Raw genomic sequence first — 21,369 nt, 5'->3', positions numbered from 1 at the left:
CTCTGGATCACCAGGAAGCAAACGTTCAGATGTGCAGACCAGGAGTGCTGTGGCCGCAGGGAACAGGGGCCAGGCATCAGGGCTCAGGGCTGGAGGCTCGAGCTGGGCCTCAACGAGCTGATTTTGGTTAAGGTGGACTCAGGGTGTGCATGGGGCAGGGACCCAGGTGACAGGCCCACCGACCCCAGACATCGGGAATCAAGGTGTGCTTTTGGAGGGAGGTCAAGGTGGGCGGGACTAGAGCCGGAGGGCTGGTGCACAGAGGGGGGACAGTGGCAATGGGGGGGCTCTGGAATTCTTTCCCAGCGAGGCCGAAGCCAGGCACGTGGTTCTTAGATATTTGAGGTGGATTGTTTGTGCTTATTTGTTACTTGCCCTCATGCGTGAGACAGGCCAGGAGAGTGGGGACGAGGTCCGAGCCGGTGTTTGGCGTCTCGTGCGTGGTCCTGCGGGCTGCGGTGCCCGCTCGGGTCACTCCAGCATTTGGTGCCTGCTCATCAGTGTGGTTAGTTTATTTATTTGTTTATTTATTTTTGGCTGCGTTGGGTCTTCGTTGCTGCGCGCAGGCTTTCTCTAGTTGTGGTGAGTGGGGGCTACTCTTCGTGGTGGTGCATGGGCTTCTCATTGAGGTGGCTTCTCTTGTTGCAGAGCACAGGCTCTAGGCGTGCAGGCTTCGGTTGTTGTGGCACACAGGCTTAGTTGCTCCGTGGCATGTGGGATCTTCCCGGACCAGGGCTTGAACCCGTGTCCCCTGCATCGGCAGGCGGATTTTTTTTTTTTTTAATTTATTTTTGGCTGCGTTGGGTCTTTGTTGCTGTGTGCGGGCTTTCTCTAGTTGCGGTGAGCGGGGGCTACTCTTCGTTGCGATGTGCAGGCTTCTCATTGCGGTGGCTTCTCTTGTTGCGGAGCACAGGCTCTAGGGGCGCATGGGCTTCAGTAGCTGTGGCACACAGGCTCAGTAGTTGTGGCTCGCGGGCTCTAGAGCGCAGGCTCAGTAGTTGTAGCGCGTGGGCTTAGTTGCTCCGTGGCATGTGGGATCTTCCTGGACCAGGGCTCGAACCTGTGTCCCCTGCATTGGCAGGCAGATTCTTAACCACTGCGCCACCAGGGAAGTCCCAAGTGCGGTTACTTTAGACGGAAACGTGCGGGGTGCTGTGAGTTGTGTCTGCTTTGTGTGTAGTTTTGATCGCGCTGGTTTTGAATAATCCAGACTGAGGACTGAGCCGCCCTCTGGAGAGTGGGGCTGGCCTTCGCTAGGGCTTCCCAGCGCCACTCGCCCTGTGTGTACAGAGCAGCACCGCCCACAGCAGACGGGACAAGTTAAGGTCAGTCTGATCATTCACCGTCAAGGGATAAGCATTTCTAAGACACAGTGAAACCCATTTGTTCTGCCTTTCATACGTCCTTGGGAAAGAATACTGATAGTTGACAATCAAACTACCACTCTCTGTGAATTCTGGATTTATTCTTGTCATCTTGAAAATGGTCCTGTCTGCATTGGACTTAAATGTGCCAGCTCCCTGGCTTCTCATTTTACAGCTGGGGTTTTCTGTCCTCTCACCTTGCTAACCTGCTGCTCTCCTGGACGGCTGACAGATACTTAGTTCTGTTTATGCTTCTGAGTGCGTTCGAATCCATTTATGATTAAACACTGTTCAAACATTCAGGGTGAGATTTATTGACGCAGAGTAGGGCTGATGAGGATGGGGGGCGGAGGCTGTGCATCATTTCTCTCTGTTTATTTCCAGTTGACAAGAGATGGCATTTATTTTTAAATTGTGCTCATAGCTCTGTGACTTCTGCAGAACTACAAACAAGATTTCATTTTAAAATTATGGTAAAAAAAAAACAGACAATGGTCAGTACTTCTGAGGGGCAGGCCAACTCCCTGGCCCCCTTTGGCTGATAAACTTCACATCCAGGTTCATAATCAGATGACCAGGTAATTTATCCAAGTAAATTTGTGCCTTAATAAAAAAATTGGGGGGGCTTCCCTGGTGGCGCTGTGGTTAAGAATCCGCCTGCCAATGCAGGGGACATGGATTCGATCCCTGGTCCGGGAAGATCCCACATGCCGCGGAGCAACTAAGCCTGTGCGCCACAACTACTGAGCCCGCGCTCTAGAGCCTGAGAACCACAACTACTGAGCCAGCGCTCTAGAGCCTGAGAGCCACAACTACTGAAGCCCACATGCCACAACTACTGAGCCTGCGCTCTAGAGCCCATGAGCCACAGCTACTGAAGCCCACACGCCTAGAGCCCGTGTGCTCCACAACAAGAGGAGCCACTGCAGTGAGAAGCCCGCGCACCGCAACGAAGAGTAGCCCCCGCTCGCCGCAACTAGAGGAAGCCCGCGTGCAGCAACTAAGACCCAACGCAGCCAAAAATAAATTAAAAAAAAAAAAGCTTATAAAAAAATTCTTTTCCTACCCAATTAATTTGATAGTTGCTTACATTTTTAAATAGTCAACAGAGAAAGTTCATAACTGTTCATAACCTTTAACTGTGTAAACTTTAAATAGTGGGAAATGTTTTATATAATTAGTTCAGCACTGTTGCGTGCAGGGCCCTGAGCTGGCCCGGGGTCAGGGCTCCTGGAAAAGCCAAGGCGGGAGAAGAATCAGGAGACGTGCAGCCCACGCAGCTGCTCGTCCTAGGAAAGCCCACGAGAGGTCGGCTTCCTAAACAGGGTGCTGGGGGCCCTGTGCTCTGATGTCTCAGGCGTCGCTGAGATGGTGTTTTTGAGTGACTCCCGGACCTCATCCCAGGGACGGGACGGGGGGCGGTGGGGAGTCGTCTCTGCAGATTAATGGTATCCTCTACCCTCTTGCTCTTCTCACGTTCTGTTCTAATAAAAGTCGGGGTGCTGTTTGGTTTGTTTCGTCTCTAATGCACATCTTAAGTTCTGATGTAAGTACTTTTTGAGGAGGTGATTCACGGCCGCAGCTCAAGAGCTGCAGGTGTGCGGTCAGCGGGCTTCCTCGTCTTCTCACCGCAGCCTCCGTCCCACAGACCCGCCCAGGCGTCTCACCCGGCAGGGGCTCCGTTTCCCCGGAGAGAGCCGTGGGGAGCGTGTGTTCTCACCTGCCCTGCGGGAAGTCTGTGTGCCGCGGGGGCGCGCGCCGAAGTGCACGGGAAGCGCATGCGGGGGCGCGCACGCGGGGGGCGCATGCGGAAGTGCGCGCACGCGGGGGGCGCATGCGGAAGTGCAGGTGGAAGCGAGCGCACGCGGAAGCAGAACGCAGTCAGAAGCGCGGCAGGCAGCGATCATCAGGCTTCCCCCCGGCAGGGAGGGCAGCTTCTCTGGTCAGCTGAGTCTCCTGGCGGAAAATCCTCAGAGGGAGCTTAGCTGGGACTGTGCTGTGTGTCTGGGTGTTTCATCTCGAGGAGGGATCACAACTCACGGCTTCCGTCCGCTGGCAAAGTGTGTCTCAGGGCGAAGCCATGAGTGTCAGGCCCACGTGTGCCACGGGCCCGGCTCCCGGCTCCGGGGACGTCTGTGTGCCCTACCGGCCCCGCTCTGCCCGCGCACTGGCTGGGACGCGGGCCTCCTCCGGCCGGGGGCACGGGCTACGAAGCCTGACCTACGAGAAGCCGTCTGTTTACCAGCTTTTGACTTGAGCAGAGCCAAGTTCAGAATGAATGGACGGGATGATGTGAAATACTCTGGTGTTGTGAAACAGGAAACTGCCAGTTCTTTGTTTCTCGCTGTAACTGACCGATGGGATCCAGGTCGTGCCAAGTGGCTGAGCAGGGCATGTTATCAAGTTGGGAGTCTGGGGCGGCTCACAGATTCCACCAGCAAGAACGCTCACATCCACAGCCAGTTCCTCGAAGACGAGAAATGTAGGGAAAACAAGATGAGCGAAAGCAGTGCCTCCTCTAGCGGCTGGTCCCAGGGTGGGATTGCCAGACTTCAACCTAGACTCCACCGTCTGGAAGCTGTAATTAAGGGGCCAGAAATGAGGGCCGCAGGATAGGGTGTCTCTGCAGAGCTCCTGGGCCGCCGTGGTCCGTGTGCTAGCAGACTTCCCACATCCCGGTGGGCTGGGGGGCACTGGGCATGCGCTCAGTCAGAACGCACGGCCCAGTCTGTCCAGTTCCCGGGGGGAGGGAGAGGAAGGGAGCCCGCCGCGTCCTTGGAACGGGCACTCCAAGGGCAGGCAGGCCGGCTGTCCCTCCTCGTCCTGGACCCACGGGCTCCCATCAGGCGTGTGTGCACCTTCCGCAGCCCGTGAGCGGGAGCATGGGCATCTCCGTCTCAGAGGTTCGCAGCTGGCTGACAAAGGTGAGGAGGAAGGACACCTACGGGGTTTAATTTTATGTATTATTTGAAGCTGATTGCTTGATTTTTCTTTTTCTTTTTTAAAGTAAAAGTTAAAGCCCATAATTGGTTTACGTCTGATTTTCTTAGTGAAGCCCCTCTACAGCCAGAGGGGAGGTTTGCAGCGCATGGGACCCGCGTGCTGTGACCAGGCACCCTGGCCCAGAGGCGAGGCCCTGTGCCCACCCCTGACCCCTGTTGCCAGCTGGGCCTGGGCGGCCCCTTCCTCTCTCCTGGAATGCAGTTCCTCATCTATAAAAGCAAGTGCTTGGGGCTTCCCTGGTGGCGCAGTGGTTGAGAATCTGCCTGCCAGTGCAGGGGACACGGGTTCGAGCCCTGGTCCGGGAAGATCCCACATGCCGCGGAGCAACTAGGCCCGTGAGCCACAATTACTGAGCCTGCGCGTCTGGAGCCTGTTCTCCGCAACAAGAGAGGCCGCGATAATGAGAGGCCCACACACCGCGATGAAGAGTGGCCCCCACTTGCCGCAGCTAGAGAAAGCCCTCGCACAGAAACGAAGACCCAACACAGCCATAAATAAATAAATAAATAATTTTTTTAAAAAAAAGTGCTTGAGCCACGTGGCTAAGTACTGTTGATTCTAAAACGTTATTATGCCAATGCATTTGTAGTTATAGGATGTTAGTCCACGTTCCCTTGTAGAATAATTAAAATTCCTACAGGATATGAAGACCACAGCCCTTGAGTTGATCATGTGTTTTGTTCAGGTGTGTCAGGTTTTGTTTTGTTTTTTCTGTCGCAAACGCAATGGATTATTAAGCATCTTTACCTTCACCTTCTCTTCATGAATGTCTGCAGACACTGTTTTATGTGGGTGAACCAGCTGTAAGGTTTTTTATTCCTTCTACGTGATAACTCAGTTTTGAGATAAAGGGGAGTGAATGCCCCCCGCACGTGTTATATAGTCCAGGGTGGAGTGTGGGTTGCTGCCCAAGTGAGACCCCGTCGTTACGTGGCTTTCCACAGTGGGCTCCAGCTCCACAGGTGCACTTGTCACTTTGATAGGTTCACAGGAAGTTGTCAACACGTTCCGAGAGGTCCCCTTTATACCTCACCCGCTTCCCCCTACTAGTTAGAGCTTACGTGATTGTAGGACAGTATCAAAGCCAGGAAACTGACATTGGTACGAGGTGTGTGTGGTTCTGTGTCGTGTTACCGCACCTGTAGATCTGTGTGATCACCACCTCCCCCAAGACACATGGCTCTCACTCCACCACCCAGTTCTCCCTTGCGCTCGTCACACCTAACCGCCCCCCGCCCCGAAACCCCTGGCAGCCACGAATCTGTTCTCTGTCTCTGTGACTTTGTCATTTTGAGATGTGACATAAATGGGAGTTTGGCTTTTCCAAGCTCGGCATCATGCCTTCCATCCAGGCCGTGTGGGGCAGTAGTTCGTTCCTTTTTATTGCTGAGTAATCAGCATCCCACTGTGTGCGGTTCCACCTGTGTTTCCTGAGGGACACCGTGGCTGATCCCAGTGTCTGGCTCCTACAGATAAAGCTGCTTTGAACAGTCACGGGCAGGTTTAGAGTAGACGTAATTCTTCCTTTCTCTGGGATAAATGCCCAGGAGTGCAGTCGATCAGTTGCATCATCAGGGTATGTTTAGCTTAAGAAGCTGCTAACTCATCTCCCGCAGGGGCTGTGCCGTTTCCATTCCCAGCACCAGGGTAGGGGAGGCCCGGCTTCTCCGCATCCTCGCGGCATCCGGTGGTGTGGCTGCTTTCTATTTTAGCTACTCTTCTAGGTGCGTCGCCATCACTTTGCACTTCCCAACTGGCTGGTGGTGCTGCACGTCTGCCCGTGTGCTTATTTGCCATCTGGGTGTCCTCTGCAGTGAAGTGTCCCTTCGTATCTTTTGTCCACTTTCTAACTGAATTGTTTGTTTTTTCCTGTTGGGTTTTGAGAGTTCTTTACGCATTCTGGATGGTCCTTTGTGCAACGTGTGGTTTGACATTCCTTCTCCCAGCCGGAAGCTTGTCGTCATCCTCTGATGGGCTCTTTGTACAGCAAGAGTTTTAAGTGTTGACAAAGTCCAGTTTGATTTTTTTTTTCTTCTTTTATAGATCATGCTTTTGGTGTCACGTCTTCATCAAGCCCTAGGTGCCAATTTTTTTTTTTTTTGAAGTTTGAATTGTTTTCCTCCCATAGATAATATATCATTTCTCTCTGGCTGCTTTTAAGACATTTTCTTTGTCTTCAATTTTCAAAAGGTTGGTGTGGATTTCTTTGAGTTTATCCTGTTTGGGGTTCAATCATCTTCTTGAATCTGTAAGTTTACTTTATTGCCAAATTTGGGGAATTTTCAGCTATTTTTTTACCCCACCCAGTTTCTGTTCTCCTTCTGGGACTTGGATAACCTGAAGCTAGACCTTTTGTTGTAGGTCCCATGGGCCCCTGAGACACCAGTCATTTATTTCAGTCTCTTTTCTCTTTGTGGTTCAGGTTGGGTCATTTTTATTGTTCGAGCTTTGAGTTCACTGATTACTTTCTCTGTTTCTTTTCATCCTGTTTGAGTCTAGTCACTGAGTATTTGTTTCAGGTATTATATTTTTTTTAGTTCTGAAATTCCCTTTGGTTCCTCCTTATATCTTTTCTTTACTGAGATTTTCTATTTCTTATAATTGCTCATTGGAGTTTTTATAATGGCTGCTCTAAAGTCCTGGAAAGATAATTCTGACACCGGTATCATCCTGTGTTGCTGTCTGTTGACGCCTTTTCTCATTTTGTTTGAGATTTTCCTCATAATTGAAATCCGGACATTTGGGGTATAATCTTTGAAGACTTTGGACCTTATTTAAATCCAGTATGTTATTAGCACTCCTCTGACCCGGCCCTGGGAGAAGGGGGGACACCCCGTTATTTCCCACGTGGCTTCCCCTGACGCTGAGGGCGAGCGCAGGCGCACGTGTGTCGCCCCCACCCCTGCTGCCTGCTCTCTGCACTGGCCTGTGTGTCCCCGAGTCCTCAGTGGGAATGACACGTCTCCTAGCCCCTCCGTGGGCACAGCCTGTGTCCCCTGTCCTTGGTGTGGCTGGCATGTGTTCTCTGGTCCTCAGTGGGGGTGGTGTGAGCCCCCTGTCCTCGGTGGGGACATACTGTGTCCCCACCCGGGATGGGGAGGATGTGTGTCCCCGCCCTCCAGGGGGGATGGTGTGATTGGCAGGGGCTGGTCTCCACCGTGGGTTGGTGGCTGAGCCAGACCTCGTGAATCACCAGCCTCACTCGCCGTGGTGCCCTCTCATCCTGCCACCCATTTCAGTGCCCTTCCTCCCCGCCAACAGGATTAGACAAACCTACTGTAAACTGTTATAAGCTGTGTGACCTGTCTTCCCATTCAGGTAGGTCTTTTTTTGTCCTTTAATTAAGTTTTATAATTTTTCTCCATAAAGGTGCTGCGTATCTGAGACTTCCTTTTTACTCTGTTGTTATCATTGTTGCTTTCAGAGTTTTCCATTTAATGAACAGCTTTCTGCTGTGAAACTCCGGGTGCTGTTATTGCTGCCTTGAAGTAGGTCTCTGTCGAAATCTAGCTGTGCCTTATTATGAAGCCGCCCCAGATTAACACGGGGTCCTGGGCTCTGTGGAGGCCTTGCATTGTGTGTGCTGTCGAAGTGGATGGAAAATCCCACCAGAATTTCCCAGGAGGCGCCTGCAGCTTCATGGCCTCTGACAAGGGTGTAACCCTCTCCAGCAGCCTTGGTGAGACGGTGGCCTTACCTGGGACAACAGGCCTGTTTCCTTTGGGCAGGCGGTGGGCCTGCAGAGCGGCAGTCATTCATCTAAATCACATAAAGAAGGGACTTCCCTGCTGGCATAGTGGTTTAGAATCTGCCTGCTGGGCTTCCCTGATGGCGCAGTGGTTAAGAATCCACTGCCAGTGCAGAGGACACAGGTTTGAGCCCTGTTCTGGGAAGATCCCACATGCCGTGGAGCAACTGAGCCCGTGCACCACAACTACTGAGCCTGCGCTCTAGAGCCCGTGAGCCACAACTACTGAAGCCCACGCGCCTAGAGCCTGTGCTCCGCAACAAGAGAAGCCACCGCAATGAGAAGCCCGCGCACCACAACGAAGAGCAGCCCCCGCTTGCCACAGCTAGAGAAAGCCTGCGCGCAGCAACGAAGACCCAGCGCAGCCATAAATCAATAAATCAATAAATAAATCACATAAAGAATTTTCTTAAACTTTGAGAGTGAGAATAATGCCAGCCCCTGACCTGCGAGTCTCCACAGCTGGGGGCTCAGAGGCAGTTTTCCTGTCTCTCCGTCTCGCCTCTCCTGGCATATGACAGCCAGCAGGAGGCCTGGGCCCCGTCCTGGGAGGGAGCCGCCTGCGCGCCCCGAGGGAGGACGGAGGCCTGCTGTGCGTCGAGGTCGGAGGCGACCTCTCTGATCGAGGCCGCTAATGCCAGGAGGCCTGGTGAGGCACGGGAGGGAGCAGGGGGCATCGGAGAGGCTGGCGGGGCCCGAAGTCTGCATTGTCTCCCAAGAGCTGTGGGCGGTTTCTAAGCTGAGCAAGGACCCGGTTTGTTGTGGGGTTTCACCCAGTCTGTCCCGCTGGCCTGTGGAGAGTGGCGGGAGGGGTGGGAAGTGGCAGAAAGCCCTCGGGGCTGGCCTGTCACCCGGGAGCAGAGTCCACGGGGTGCGGGAGGGGACGTCAGAACTTTTGTTTGGTTATTGTTAATCTTCTCCTTGTAAAGTGTATGTGTCACGTTTCTTTTCATCAAGTGTATATTAGCGGACGGCACCATGAATATAGTTCATAAAGAAGTAAGCAAGTATGTGTAATTAGGTGGTGATGCCAAGACATTGTCCTGATGGGCGACGCGGGTAGAAAAGTTCAGTGATGAGAAGTCCTGACCCACGAGTGGGCTCGCGTGCTCTAGCCCAGCATCTGATGAACGTATGGGTTTTTGCACGGAATTTAATAGTATTTTAATTTTTAATTGTAGAAAAGCCACTGAATATTTAAATCTTCCCTGAGTTGGCCCTTAGAAAAAAGAAAAAAACTTGCTCCCCACCCGTAGACTACCACGGAGTCCTTGCCGGATGACTCTCCTTGGCTGGTGCATCCACGGCAAACGTAGGATCAGGTCTCTGCGTTGCGTGGTCTGTTTCCTCTTCCTCTGAGTAGTGACCCACGTTCAGCGTCATGAAAGGAATTGACTTTAAAAGGTGCGAGTACCGCAGCTCACCTTGGACTTTGCAGAGGAGATGGGTTGGATGCGCCCCTAGATTTCCACCGAAGGAGCACAGGAAAACTGGGGAACAACCGAAAAATAAGGAAGATGGTGAGAGCTGTCCCTTCCGTTTTCATTTCAGAATTAGACTTCTTAAACAGCAACGCAGCCCTTTCTCCTGCGGGAGCTGGGACCTGCGCGGACCCTCCCCAGGGGAACCGAGCTTAGCTGTGAGTGGCGTGGCCGCCCTGCCGCCTGCGCCCCCGTCCTGGCTGGCAGGGACCTCGTGGGAGAGGTGCCCTGGCTTAGGCCCTGGGCCTGGGGCTTGGTTGTGTCAGGGAGGTGTGCGTCCGAGTGAACATTTGATGTCGCCTCCGTTGCTGCCCGAAGACAAACCCCACGAGGTGGGGCTATGGTCTGTGTCCTCCATCCTTCCCAGTGTCCCTGCTGCAGGGACTGTCCAAGGTGTGTGGTTCTAGAAACCCTCGGAAGCTGTGCCCGGGTTCTCACTGTAGCCTCTGACGTTCGTTGGCGGTACTTCCGTAGTGAAGGGAGTGCTCTGTGAGTAGGTTTTCCCTGAAATCTTGGCCAGAGGACGTCTGGCGCCCCCAGTGGTGACCGTGCTGAGAGCAGGGCCACGGTGCTGGCCGTGGGCAGACTCAGTGGCGTGTGGGCAGCTGACGGCCTGGGGTTCGCTCATTACGGCACAGGAGGTTTTCAGGGGCCTCCCTCACAGACCTGATTTACAAGGAAGTTACGGAAACTTGACTGGCCTGCTTTGGGGGCTCCTGTCCCTCCTTGGCCACAGGCCCCTGACCCCAGCGCTCCGCTCTGGCACACCTCCGCTTCTCCTTTCTCCCTTTGGTTTGGGTCCAGAAGCCCCTTGTGCAGAGCTCTCTGTCGGGGTCTCTGCACGGCAGTCTCTGCGTGAAGAACCCCCCAGACGGTGCCATCCGGACGAGAGGTTCAGGTCCCAGCACCCCATTTGTCAGCGTCGTGATCCTGAATATAAAGCGTCCTCTTTCTACGCCCTGGTTCCCTCATAGTGGGCGGGGAGGGGTCTGTCTAAGGACAGAGCCGGGGCAGGACGTTGGGCTGCCCCACCCCAAAGTGACCGGTACCACACTGGCCTTCGGGCCCACATGCCGCCCGGTGCCCATACATCCTGCTCCTTGTCGCGGGGCAGGATCACCGCGGGGCAGCGCAAACAGCAAGGAATTCAGCTTCCAAGCAGATGCTGTTCAAAATCGTTGTCATTAGTTTTTAAGAAACTTAAGTGCCCTTGCACCTTCTGCTTCTCCATGTGTCGAGGCCCTTGGTGTGCTGGGTTCTCAGTCTGTGTGGGTGAGGGGGATGGTGCTGTAGCAGCCCCGCCCGGTGCCCAGCTGGGCAGAGGACGGCCCGTGGTTGGTTTATCCTTCAGTGGAGAGCTCTGGCTTATTTTCCTTTCTTAAGCCATACAGTTTTGTTTCATCCAAAACGTGTAAAGGACAGAGGAATCACGCGGCCGTGTGTTGAACACAGACTGCAGGTGGGCCGGGCTCTGGGCCCAGCTCACATCAAGGCTGCCTCCATTTCTCTGTCCCGCCGTTCCTGGCCCGGGGCTTCCATTTCAAGGCCATCTCCTTGCCCACGGTGGTTGCTGGCATGCCGGTCGTCACATTTCCACTCCAGGTGAGGAGTGGGGGGAAGGGACGATGGGCAGTAATACCCCCTCAGGCGGTGTCTGTCTGCTCTCCAAGGGCTTTCTGCGACTGTGTCACTTTCTATGAGTCACCCCCCGGCAGGGGACGCTGGGGATGTGGGCACCCAGGAAAAGGTGGGGGGGGTGGAAGTGGGTTTGGGGTGGTGCCTGCCCTCATGCACCCCTTCACCCCGCACCTGCCCCCCGCGGAACTCCGCTCACCAGCCTTCCCCTGGAGGCCCTGTGATCGGCTCCCCCCATGAAGCCCGGGTTCCTTTGGGTGTGGGAGCTGCCCTGGGGGAGCACCCCCAGCTCCCCGGCAGGGAGGCCCTTGGACCCCCGCCCCCGTTCTCCCCTCGCTGGAGCCCGTTGGGGAGGACAGAGGGAAGCTGTGTGTTGACATCAGCAGGGGCGGTGGGAGGAGGTCACTTCTCGCTGCTGGGCCGGAGGTGAGAGCCGGGGGGGCCGCCCTGGGAACGAGGGCGGGGCGGTGCGCTTCCATCCCACCCGGCCTCGACAGGCGGCAAGGTTTTCTCCACCTCTGTCTGACTGTGATACCTCCCTGGGCGCTTCGGCAGCTTTCACGGTTTCGGTTCTTCGGGGAAACGGGCTGGACGCCTCGTGCGGTGCTTGGGGGTGGGGGGTGGGGGGCAGGGGAGCCGCCCGCCCGCCCATGAGCCAGCCCTCCCTCCCCAGCCTCTGTGCAGGGCCACTCCGTCCGGTTTCCGAGTGTGCCTGTCGGATTTTCCAAATTAGGAAGGGGAGCCGAGCCGGGCTGGAAGCAGTCACACACGGTTCCTGTTGTGTTCCGACAAGTGGAACTTTTTTCTCTTCTTTTTCCTTAACAGCAAAGGCTGTTTGCTCTCTTTGGAGGTGGAGCTGCGGTTTTTGTTTGGGGTTCCCTCTCGAGCTTTGCTGCTGTCTCCGAGGCTGGTATTGAAAGGAAGGTCTTGGTTTGGGCGGTAATGCCTGGGTAGGAGGCTCATGGGTTTGCCTGCAACCGTCCACTCAGGAAGGACGCGCTCCCCCCGGCCCTCATGGTGGGCGGTGGCAGTGGTGGTGACCACACCTTTCTGGCAGTGCCTCCTGGGCTCTGCCTTCAGTTTCTGAAGCGTTTCCTTGGCCAAGTTCAACAGAATTGAACTCGGGCCTTGCCAGGACCCGGAAAATAAACGTGCAGAGCAGATTTCTGCTGTCTTCTTGTTTCTCCCCCCCATCCCCCAGTGCAACAGCCGCCCTGTCCTGGAGCCTTTTCTTTCTGCCCCTCAAATTTATAGGCGCTGTGATAGCACAGAGCCCTTTTCGTAATGTCCTTAAAATACACGTATTTAAATATATCTCAAGTGTCCAGAGAAAGGGAATATTCTGGTTAGTCGATATACTCAACCTGCTCAGTGCATGGTTTGCTGAGACATGTAATAAGTAATAGCCAGTGCTACTTTTAAATTATTATTATCATTACATTGTGTTGTATTATGTTATATGATTGAATTTCACGTTGATTAAGGTTTAGGCAGCAGACTCTCGATTTTGCAGATTGGGTAACTGGAAGTGTTAAGGCCCCAGCGGCTGACAGCCCCTGACCAGTCTCAGGTTCCTAATGTCACATCCGCATCTCTCACAGGAGGGGGCGGTCCCTGACCTGAGGAAGCCCGTCACTGCTGCTCTCTGGGTGGAATTTTTAAGTGTAAATGCGGTTATTATTTCGTGCTAGTCCTTGTTGCGTCACACCTGGCTCTTTCCTGGGTCTTCATGTTCGTGCTTAGACACCCCGTCCTCGGGAGGGAGAAGCTGCGTGTTATGTGGAGATAATCTGGGCATCTGACTTCAGATCAGGTTAGTGTTGGAATGGGCCAGTGTTGATCACTGCACAGACCACTGTAGTACCCCCCCCCAGCCCTCTTCAGTGGCACTTGACCTGGTGGCAGCCCGGCCGGCCGGGCTCTGCACGTGGAGTGTCTGCAGCCTGCAGGCGGTGGTCGGGCTGCCAGCAGACGCTCCCATTTGCACACGAGTCTCTCTCCGTAAAAACTGTGGACGTGGATTTGAGCGCTGAAATCAGCGGCCCCTGCCCTCCATGTGTGATGGAGGGATGCCAGCTGTCCTGTGATTCTCCGGCTGAGTGATTCTACGAAACACAGAGAAGGCATGTTGTCAGTGTCCTTGCAAGGTTAACCCAGGGTCAGAAAAGTCTGATCGTTTCCCTGTGGTCTGGCCTCTGGGTTTCGGCCGACACCCTCCGGGGTGCCTCCTCACCCATGTGGAAGGAATCGCTCTCCTGCCTCACACCCGCCTTTACCTCCCGATAGACTCTAAGTTACACAGAGACGCGGAGCGTGGTGAGCTCCCGGCCGTGTGCACCGGCATGTGTGTGCGCGGCATGGAGGGGACAGGCAGCGGCCGAGGGGACACTTCCCTCCGGGAGCCCGCGGTCTGGGAAGCCCGGCGGGGATGCGCAGGGGCCCTTGAGGCGGGCTCCGTACGGGGGGTGGCCTCTGGGGACAGAATCTTGAAGAAGGTGAGTCTGCTGGTACGCGGCCAGGCCCTGTGCTTGGTGGCAGCCCGTCGCCGTGTGCATCCCAGCGGCGGTGCCGTGTCTGGAGCTCCGTCCCTGGAGAGCCCGGCCCTGTGCCCACACTTGAGTCACCCAGTGCAGGGTGCCGCGCTCCAGCGCCCGCGCAGTCGGCAGTGACCCTTAAGGAGCCAGGACATTTGAAGTGGAATTCTGCTCTTTGTAGTTCCTCCATTCACCCAACTGGATCACCTTTGGTGTTTCTCAGGCAAATCTGGAAGGTATTTGCTTTTTCAGATATATTGGACTTTCTGCCCCATTTGATTTTCCAAACTGTAAAGCTTGGGAGCTCTACTTACACAGTCATTTTTTGTTTGCTTGTCTTAAACCTCCTGATGCTTCCCCACTGAGGGATAAGAGTGTCCCTGGGCAGATGGCTTGGGTTCTTCCCCAGGGTGCCTGACCCTGCGTGTGGCTCTGCTGGGACCCTCTGTGTCTGAGGTCCAGGCTGCGGGTAGCCTTGGTTCGAGGAGGAGGGACGAGGGCCTCGCAATACAGCAGCACTCGTCAGGTTTTTTGGAGTAGGATGACTTGAGGTTTTGCTGGTGTGTCTGGGACCCTGCGGAGCTGCTGCCTGGTCAGGGCGGTCTCGCCCCGCCTTCCCGGGGCCTGGGCTGTTTGCTTGTTCCCTCTTCCTGGCTGGAGCTTGTGTTTGGATCACGTGCTCACCCCTCGCCGGTCCGCACGGCTTCCCAGCACAGCAGTGAACTATGGCCTCTGCAGCCTCCAGCCTCCTCTGCTCGGTTCTGTTTTTGGGTTTTGTTTTTTAAAGATGTTCTAGCAAAATGTATTACGTTTTTAATAGAAATAGATATTTTAGGTTAAAAACACTTAAGATGATCAGAAACCTTTGATTTGGGGATTGTATATGTAAAAGCTTTTTCAAAACCATTTCCTGAACTGTCTTATTGTTCTTTGGAGTTCTTAACAAAACTCAGAGCCTCTGGTGTGCCAGCTGCAGACCTTCTGTAAACGAGGGTTGCTTGTTGGCCGGGGCCCACCCGGAAAAGCCGCCTGCTGGCCTAGAACATGCCGGCGGGGGAGGGCGGGGCCGCTGGCTGTCCGCTGGCCCCCACGCCTGACCATTTTTCCACTACTAGGCTGTGGTTATTTTCAAAATTTGAACGTACTGGTCATCAAATGTGTAACAGCTTTTCCCCCCTATTCTTGAGTCTTTCACTTCTTAAAGGGCACGGTTACAACATTTAAAAAACATTGTGAAAGACTCGAGGTCCCCGGGGATGTTTTCACTCCTCCTTCTGTCCTTGTCCTGCGAGAATGACCGAAGCCGGTGTCATCGGCCGCTTGCTGTGCTGGCCTCGCCTGCCCCAGGGCTCCTGCTGCACCAGGCCTGCCTGCCTGTCTGTCTCTGGTTTACCAGAGAGGGGCCTTAGATTCAGCCACTCGCCCCAGGTCCCCCACAGCGGCCCAGCGGCCCATTCTCAAACCAGGTCTGTCTGATTTCAAATCCCACGCCTTTAGCCGCAATGCTGGACCGTTTAGTCTCTGCGGTTTTCACTTGTCATTGTGTCATCAGCATTTTTAATGTTTCTCCATGGGCCCGTTTTAGTGAGTGCTTATTACCTGTTAGGTACCGTGTGAGCGTCTAACTACTTTGCTTATTTCATTTGATACTCACACGCGACCCCTACACAGTACACACCATAAATACCCCAGTTTTCCTGATGAGGAGAACAGATCAGATGCATTAAGAGACTTGCCCAGAGACAAACAGTCCTGGAAGGCATCCTTTCAAATGATACTCCTCCATGAATGTGGTTCATTCAGCTGTTCCTCACAGGGAGCTCTTTAGCTGCTTAGAATTAGAACGGAGGTTTGGTTTTTGTAACGAAGGTCAGGATAGCAAGGGAGGTGGATTTCTTTTGCGTATAACAGTCCCAATGTAATCTGATATGGCAGCTCCAGGCTCTTTCTGTTCTGTTGCTCTGTTACCCAGTGTCCGTTTTATGGCCCACCATGGCTGCTCCAGCTACTGCCATCGCACCCACGTTCTGGCCATAGGAAGGGAAGAAGTGAAGAAGACACTCTCTTCCTCTTAAGGGCACAAACCATCGCATCCCGCTAACCAGCACAGTCTCATGGTTGCCCAAGAGGCAGAGAAGCGTTGTCCTTAGTCGGGCAGCCGTGTGTCCAGCTGAAACGAGTTCAGTGTCGAAGCAGAAGAGGGTGCACGTCCAGGGGACTAGCCATCTCTATCATAGTCTGCCCTTTTCGGCCCCCCACGTGTTTGTGACCCTTCTTCTGACATAAAAACCACTCATCCCCGTCGTCAAGGGAGGCGGCCCAAGTCCCACCCGGTGACCGCATCGCGGAGGTCCAGGGTCTCTGTTACATGTGCGTGCCCGCATCGGGGCGCCCCGAGTGGTGGATCTGTGACACGCTGTGCCGAGGAGAAGCAGAGGAAGGCGGTCCCTGCTCCGTCTGGAAAAGGGAGGAGCGGGACGCACACTCACTGGTCAAGCCGCTCTGCTCTCAGAGGCCCTCTCCAGGGGGGCAGGTTCCGGGGGGCCTGCCCGGCTGCCCCCGTGTCTGCACGTGGAGGGCTCTGTGCCCGCCCGCCTCCCCGGCCTCCTCCGAGGTGCTCCGGAGACGACGCTGCCGTTCTTCCTGGCGGCGCCCCGGGCCGGGCAGGTTGGGGAGGGACGGTCATGCCTCCTCGCAGGCCAGGTTGGGGCTGCTCCGGCTCCGGCGTTGGCGCCGTCACATCTGCAGGTCAGATGCACAGCAAGGGTCTCTGGGGGCGGGTTTCACTCTTGAAAACTCTGCTCTGGTCTTTTCTGCCGTTGGGCTGGGGCCTCTCTGCCTGTCTCACCCGAGTCATGGCTCCTTTGAGGCCACTGAGGCTGCAGGCTCGGTGGCATCGTTCCCTGCCCCAGGCGCTGGTCCCCGTGGACCCCTGCAGCTTGTGGCATCCTGGGCACACAGGCTCCGCTCTCGGGTATCTCGGGGGACCGCTGGACCCGGCACAGGGAAGGTGACCAGATTTCTAGCCTGCAGCACTCGCGTCCTTGCCCTCTGACGAGGCAGCACCCTGTACTTCAAACCGTGTGACCGCCCTGGCGACTCCTGGCCAGCGGCAGTTCTGCGCCGGCCACGAAGCAGGGTCCCGGGCCGCCCTCCCCGTCACTGCCTGAGGAGGGGCGTCCTTTGCAGAGTGACTCTCATTCAGGTGTTAAACCTCCTGGCCTGAGCCCCCAAAGTTTTCTTGTATTTTCTTCGTCTTTTCCGGGAGATGTTTTCAAGCCTGTCACCCAGCCTTCCTTGTGAAGTTTTCTTTTGTGTCACATTTACTTGTCCGCGGTCCTTGTTTTTCCCTGGAGGTGCCTTTTGGGGCTGCAGTCCGTGGGTGGCCAAGGTGGTGCCCTCTCCCGTCCCAGAGATACAGGTGGTCCGTGTCCTCTCCGTGAGGACTGAATGATGACAGAGAAATTACTTTTCTTTTCTGACAACTTCCTGTTGGTAGGGCCAGTGGTGGGCTTCCTCCCTAAAGACGAGATGGGAGTGAAGGTGGGTGACAGCCCGAGTCCCTGAGGCTCATTAGTGGCCGAGCGGGGCCAGACCAGCCTTCACGCAGGGATCTCTGACCTGATGCTGAACAGGGCAGCTTCACGGGGAACCGAGGCAATACCAGTTTGGCCCAACATCCAGGAGGAACAGGTGGAACAGCTTGATTCCACCGCAGTGAGAAGCCCGTGCGCCGCAACGGAGACCCAGCGCAGCCAAAAATAAATAAGTTTATATGAAAAAATAAAAACAGCTCGATTGGGTGTGCCTCATACACTGCAGGAAGAACCCACTTGGATCGTCCAGGCCAGTGGTTTTCAGGAGACCCGGGGAATCGTGCAGCTGCTGCCACAGCCGACGGTTGGGCGTTTGCATCGCCTCCGAAGGAAGCCCCGTGCCCGTCTGCAGGACCCCCACCCCCGCCCCCCGCTGTGGCAGCCACCAGACCACTGTCGCCTCTGCAAAGCAGGGCGAGAGTTCTGTGCAGAACTCGCGGGCTTGCACGGAGCCTCCCTTGGGCTGGTGGGCGGTGGTTTCCAGCGCGCATGCCCACCTTCGGCAGGAACCCCGACGCACGGGCAGAGCGCGCTTGGGTCCAGCCTGAGCGCGGAGCGCCTTCGGGAGAGGAGCTCTGACTGCAGAACGCGCTCATTAAAGCTCCAGCTGGGGCCCTAAACCAGAACGAAAGTGTTCCAGGGAGAGAAGCAACAGTTGGCAGACTCGGCGGGCACCCTGGGAGGCATCTGGTTAAAATTAAGCAGCTTCCTGGTATTTTCTCCTCCTCCTCCCGGGTGGGAGATCAGCTGCCTCGGGATAATTTTTGGAAGAGTGAGTCAGGAGATGCTTTTGAAATAGCTCTTGCAGTAACTAATGTGAAAATGTTTATGGTTAAACCTTAATTGGAAAATCACCGTTCCAGTAGGAAACTGTCGTGGTGCTGTCAGTTATGGATGGCAGCAGATTTTGCCGTTGATGACATGCCCAAATCCCTGACCTGTAAAACGCTGTGCTTTGTTTCACTGAAACCCCAGTCCGTGTGCATGTACTGTCTGTCCAGCGTCTTGGAGTTGAACTGGAAAGCGTCTTGGAGGTGGTGTCTCCTGCTCAGAGCATCCAGGGCTGCAGAGGGGTTACGGCAGGTGGTCCCGCAGCAGAAGTCAGGCTGGGAAGCAGAGGGAAGGGGGCCTGACGATGCCCCCCTGGCATTTTGCCTCCTCAGCCCAGGGCCAGGCAGGCACTGGCCCCCGCCCAGAGCTCTTCTCTCCGGATCTCGTGCCTTTTCTCATCGTCACCCTAAACCCCATTTTCTAAGATTCCCCGCCTGTCTTGTGACCTCTGTCAGAGGCCAGAAGCCACAACCTCTTTCTAGTTGGTATTGACAGTTGTAGTTGTAACATGATCTCGAGGTTGTAGTCTGATCTCACGTTAACACAGGGACTTGCGCTATGCAGGAAGTCAGAACTCCACGCGCCTCGGGCGGGGAGTAACACGTAGCTTGTTTTGTTAATTTGCAGCAGTTGAAGGAAGAGACAAATGGTAAAGGGCCGTAGAAACTCTTTTTTAACTGTTTGTCAGCATTACTGCCTTCCTACCTAGCACTGGTGGAACAGGTGTGTGTGCCTGTGTGTGTGCGTGCGTGCATGTGTGTGTGTACACAGACACCCCTGCTGTTCATCCAGTCCTGTCCTTCACAGGTGGAGCTCACCTCAGTCGCTCTCTGCTCACCTGTGTGGAGCCCTCAGCCAGTTCCCAGGCTCGGGGACACCGGGCCCATCTCGGACTTGGTGGGGATGCATGTTGACTCTGACTTACAAAAGCTAACCAGCCTCTGGGTCTGGAGAGACCCTCGGCCTCAGAAGGCATCTTAGGCAAATGTGTGATGTCACTTTCTAGCCGAAATACTGACGGAGGAAATTTCCATTGGGTGGTGGGGAAACTAAAGAAAGTGGAAAGGACAGCAAACGTTTCTTTAACTGGCTTACAAGACGGAGATGGCAGGCGATTTTTAAGTAGCCTGGGGCGGCCCTGTAAGCAGAACCCTAGGGGTGATGTCGCCATTCCAGACCTCCCCACCCTCATCCCTAACGTTCTGGTGTTCAGGCTGAATTGCCCAGAGTCAAAACAGCATCAAACAGGAAAACAGCTTCTGTTGGAACAGTATCAAGATCGCTTTGTTCTGCTTTTAGATTGGGAAATACAAACCTGGTAGCCGTGGGTCCCAGTGTCCTAGTGCCTCACTGCCTGCCGCGGGGCTCTGCCTGGACAGCCACATGCCGCCGCTCTCTGCTTGGTGTCTCCGGAAGAATCTGTGCTGGCCAGTGAGGCCAGCTGGAGTTGCTGATTTTCTCTGTGAGATGCAGGCAGGGGCTCTCAGAGTAGACGCGTGTACTGCTGAGTCATTTCCTGAGAGGTGGGTCTCCCCGGCGGGAGGCTCGCGAGCACCCCTGTTGGATGCTGGGGTCCAGGTCACCACCTGCCATGTCCCAGCGCCTGTTCTTCAGTCTTGTTTCTTCAAAGTTGTTTTACTAAGAGAAAAGGGAATTGGATTGCAGCAGTGCTTGCTGTGTGGGTGGGAGGTGGGAGGTAATTGGCTACTTAGACAGTGAATTGAATTGAATTGAATTGACTGGACCAAATCTCAGGGACTTTTCGGTGTGCACCCTGTGTCTGCTAACCACGGTTAGCAACTTGCGGGTAACTGGTCAGTTTAGACATTAGAAGGTGTGCCTGACAAGTAACGCCCCGCTTTACAGGTCAGAGTGTGTGGGAGGGAGATGAGCTCTGGGCTCCTGTGCGCACACAGGGAGGGACTGGAGTCTGCAGTGGCCTGGGGCGGGCGGTCCCCTGCCAGTAGAGGAGGCGAGGCTCGGGGCTCGTGAGGCCAGAACGGACGGTGAAGGCAGCCGGTTCCCGGTTCCCTCGGGTTCCAGGCGCTTCCTCCGAGACCCCCGCCGGCGCCTCTGCAGGTGGCGCTGCCGCTTTTCCCAGGCAGCGCTCGCTTTCCATCTTCTGGGTGACGGGCATCTGTCGTTAAAACGCTGCCCTGGAGGTGACCGTGGCGTTTCGGTTTCCCAAGGAGCGTTCTCTGCGCGGTGCTAGATCCACGCGGCGAGCGTGGCAGACAGGAAGCCGGCAGGCCGGCTGGAGCCCGTGTGGGAGGGGACGCCAGGGGGCTTGTCCGGGCCGGAGGTCTTGCTGTCACACGCGTGGTGGGGGGAGCCCGGTGCCCTCGCCGGCCTGTCCCGAGGGAAGCGGAGGCGGCGCCGTTTGGGCGCAGGTTTGGGCACGTGTGCGCATGCGGCGTGGTCGGAGCGCGCACTGGCTGGTGACGGCGGGCGGCGTAGACGCGCCGGGACACCTGTCCCCCGCTGGACCTAACGTCGCGCTCCCCTCCCGTTACAGGTGCACCTTCCGCTTCCCCAGCACGGCCATAAAGATCCAGTTCACGTCGCTGTACCATCAGGAGGAGGCCCCGGCGTCCCCCCTCCGGCCGCTCTACCCGCAGATCTCCCCACTGAAGATCCACATCCCGGAGCCGGACCTCCGGAGCCTGGTCAGCCCCGTCCCCTCCCCGACTGGCACCATCAGGTGAGTGGCCTGGCCCCCCTCACGCGGTTGCCTCTGCAGAAGCCGGGGCCCTGTGCTTTAGAACGCGGCCGAGGAGGAGGAAAGTGATAGGGGTGTTCTGTGTTTCATACAACATCAAGTATGTTTCTGGAAAATTGCACATGGATGGAAATTTTGAAACTATTTTAAGTGCATCAAGGGACCTGAGGACTTAAATAAACTCTCTGGAGAATTCTTTTATAAAGTGAAGAATCACTACTTAGTCACTTTTCCAGTTTGAAATTTTATATACTAGGGTCTTTTAAAACAAGCTTAGGTATCAGTTTTTAAAGACAGTGAAACTGTTTAAAAGGAATATTTGTATACCAGGATTTGGTGGACCAGGTTTTTCTAAACTGTATTTGTAGGAATCCTGTGCGAAATTTTAGAAATTAATCTAGAGTTTGAAGAAAGGGAAGTCCTCGAACTTTCTCATCCTTGGTGTGTTATACAGAGAG

General features: G+C 55.2%; 1 protein-coding gene and 1 long non-coding RNA gene across 4 annotated transcripts in view; one reads left to right on the top strand and one right to left on the bottom strand.

Annotated features, from left to right (window-relative positions):
- Positions 1-21,369, top strand: part of FOXK1 (forkhead box K1) — a gene marked incomplete at its 5' end in the record, with an annotated part of 60,344 nt that overhangs the window by 23,905 nt on the left and 15,070 nt on the right. The window contains 2 exons of one of the 3 annotated variants that reach the window (XM_082361426.1): positions 19,576-19,715; positions 20,708-20,893. The exons of 1 other annotated variant lie outside the window; for it this stretch is intronic. In XM_082361426.1, the coding sequence (XP_082217552.1) occupies positions 19,576-19,715; positions 20,708-20,893 (326 nt within the window). Of the gene's footprint in view, positions 1-19,575; positions 19,716-20,707; positions 20,894-21,369 lie in introns of those variants that run through there. One more of the 3 variants, XM_082361424.1, reaches the window with a different exon arrangement.
- LOC309613901 lies at positions 12,645-19,645 on the bottom strand. Its single transcript, XR_014235934.1, has 2 exons — positions 19,508-19,645; positions 12,645-13,336 (listed from the first exon to the last, which is right to left on the bottom strand). It is a non-coding gene; the product is annotated as an uncharacterized lncRNA (long non-coding RNA).

This window comes from Balaenoptera borealis (genome assembly GCF_965194805.1).
Source record: "Balaenoptera borealis genome assembly, chromosome: 16".
NCBI classification, from domain to species: Eukaryota; Metazoa; Chordata; class Mammalia; order Artiodactyla; family Balaenopteridae; genus Balaenoptera; species Balaenoptera borealis.
The sequence above is the reverse complement of the archived record's forward strand: the minus strand, read 5'-3'. Positions and strand labels throughout refer to the sequence as shown.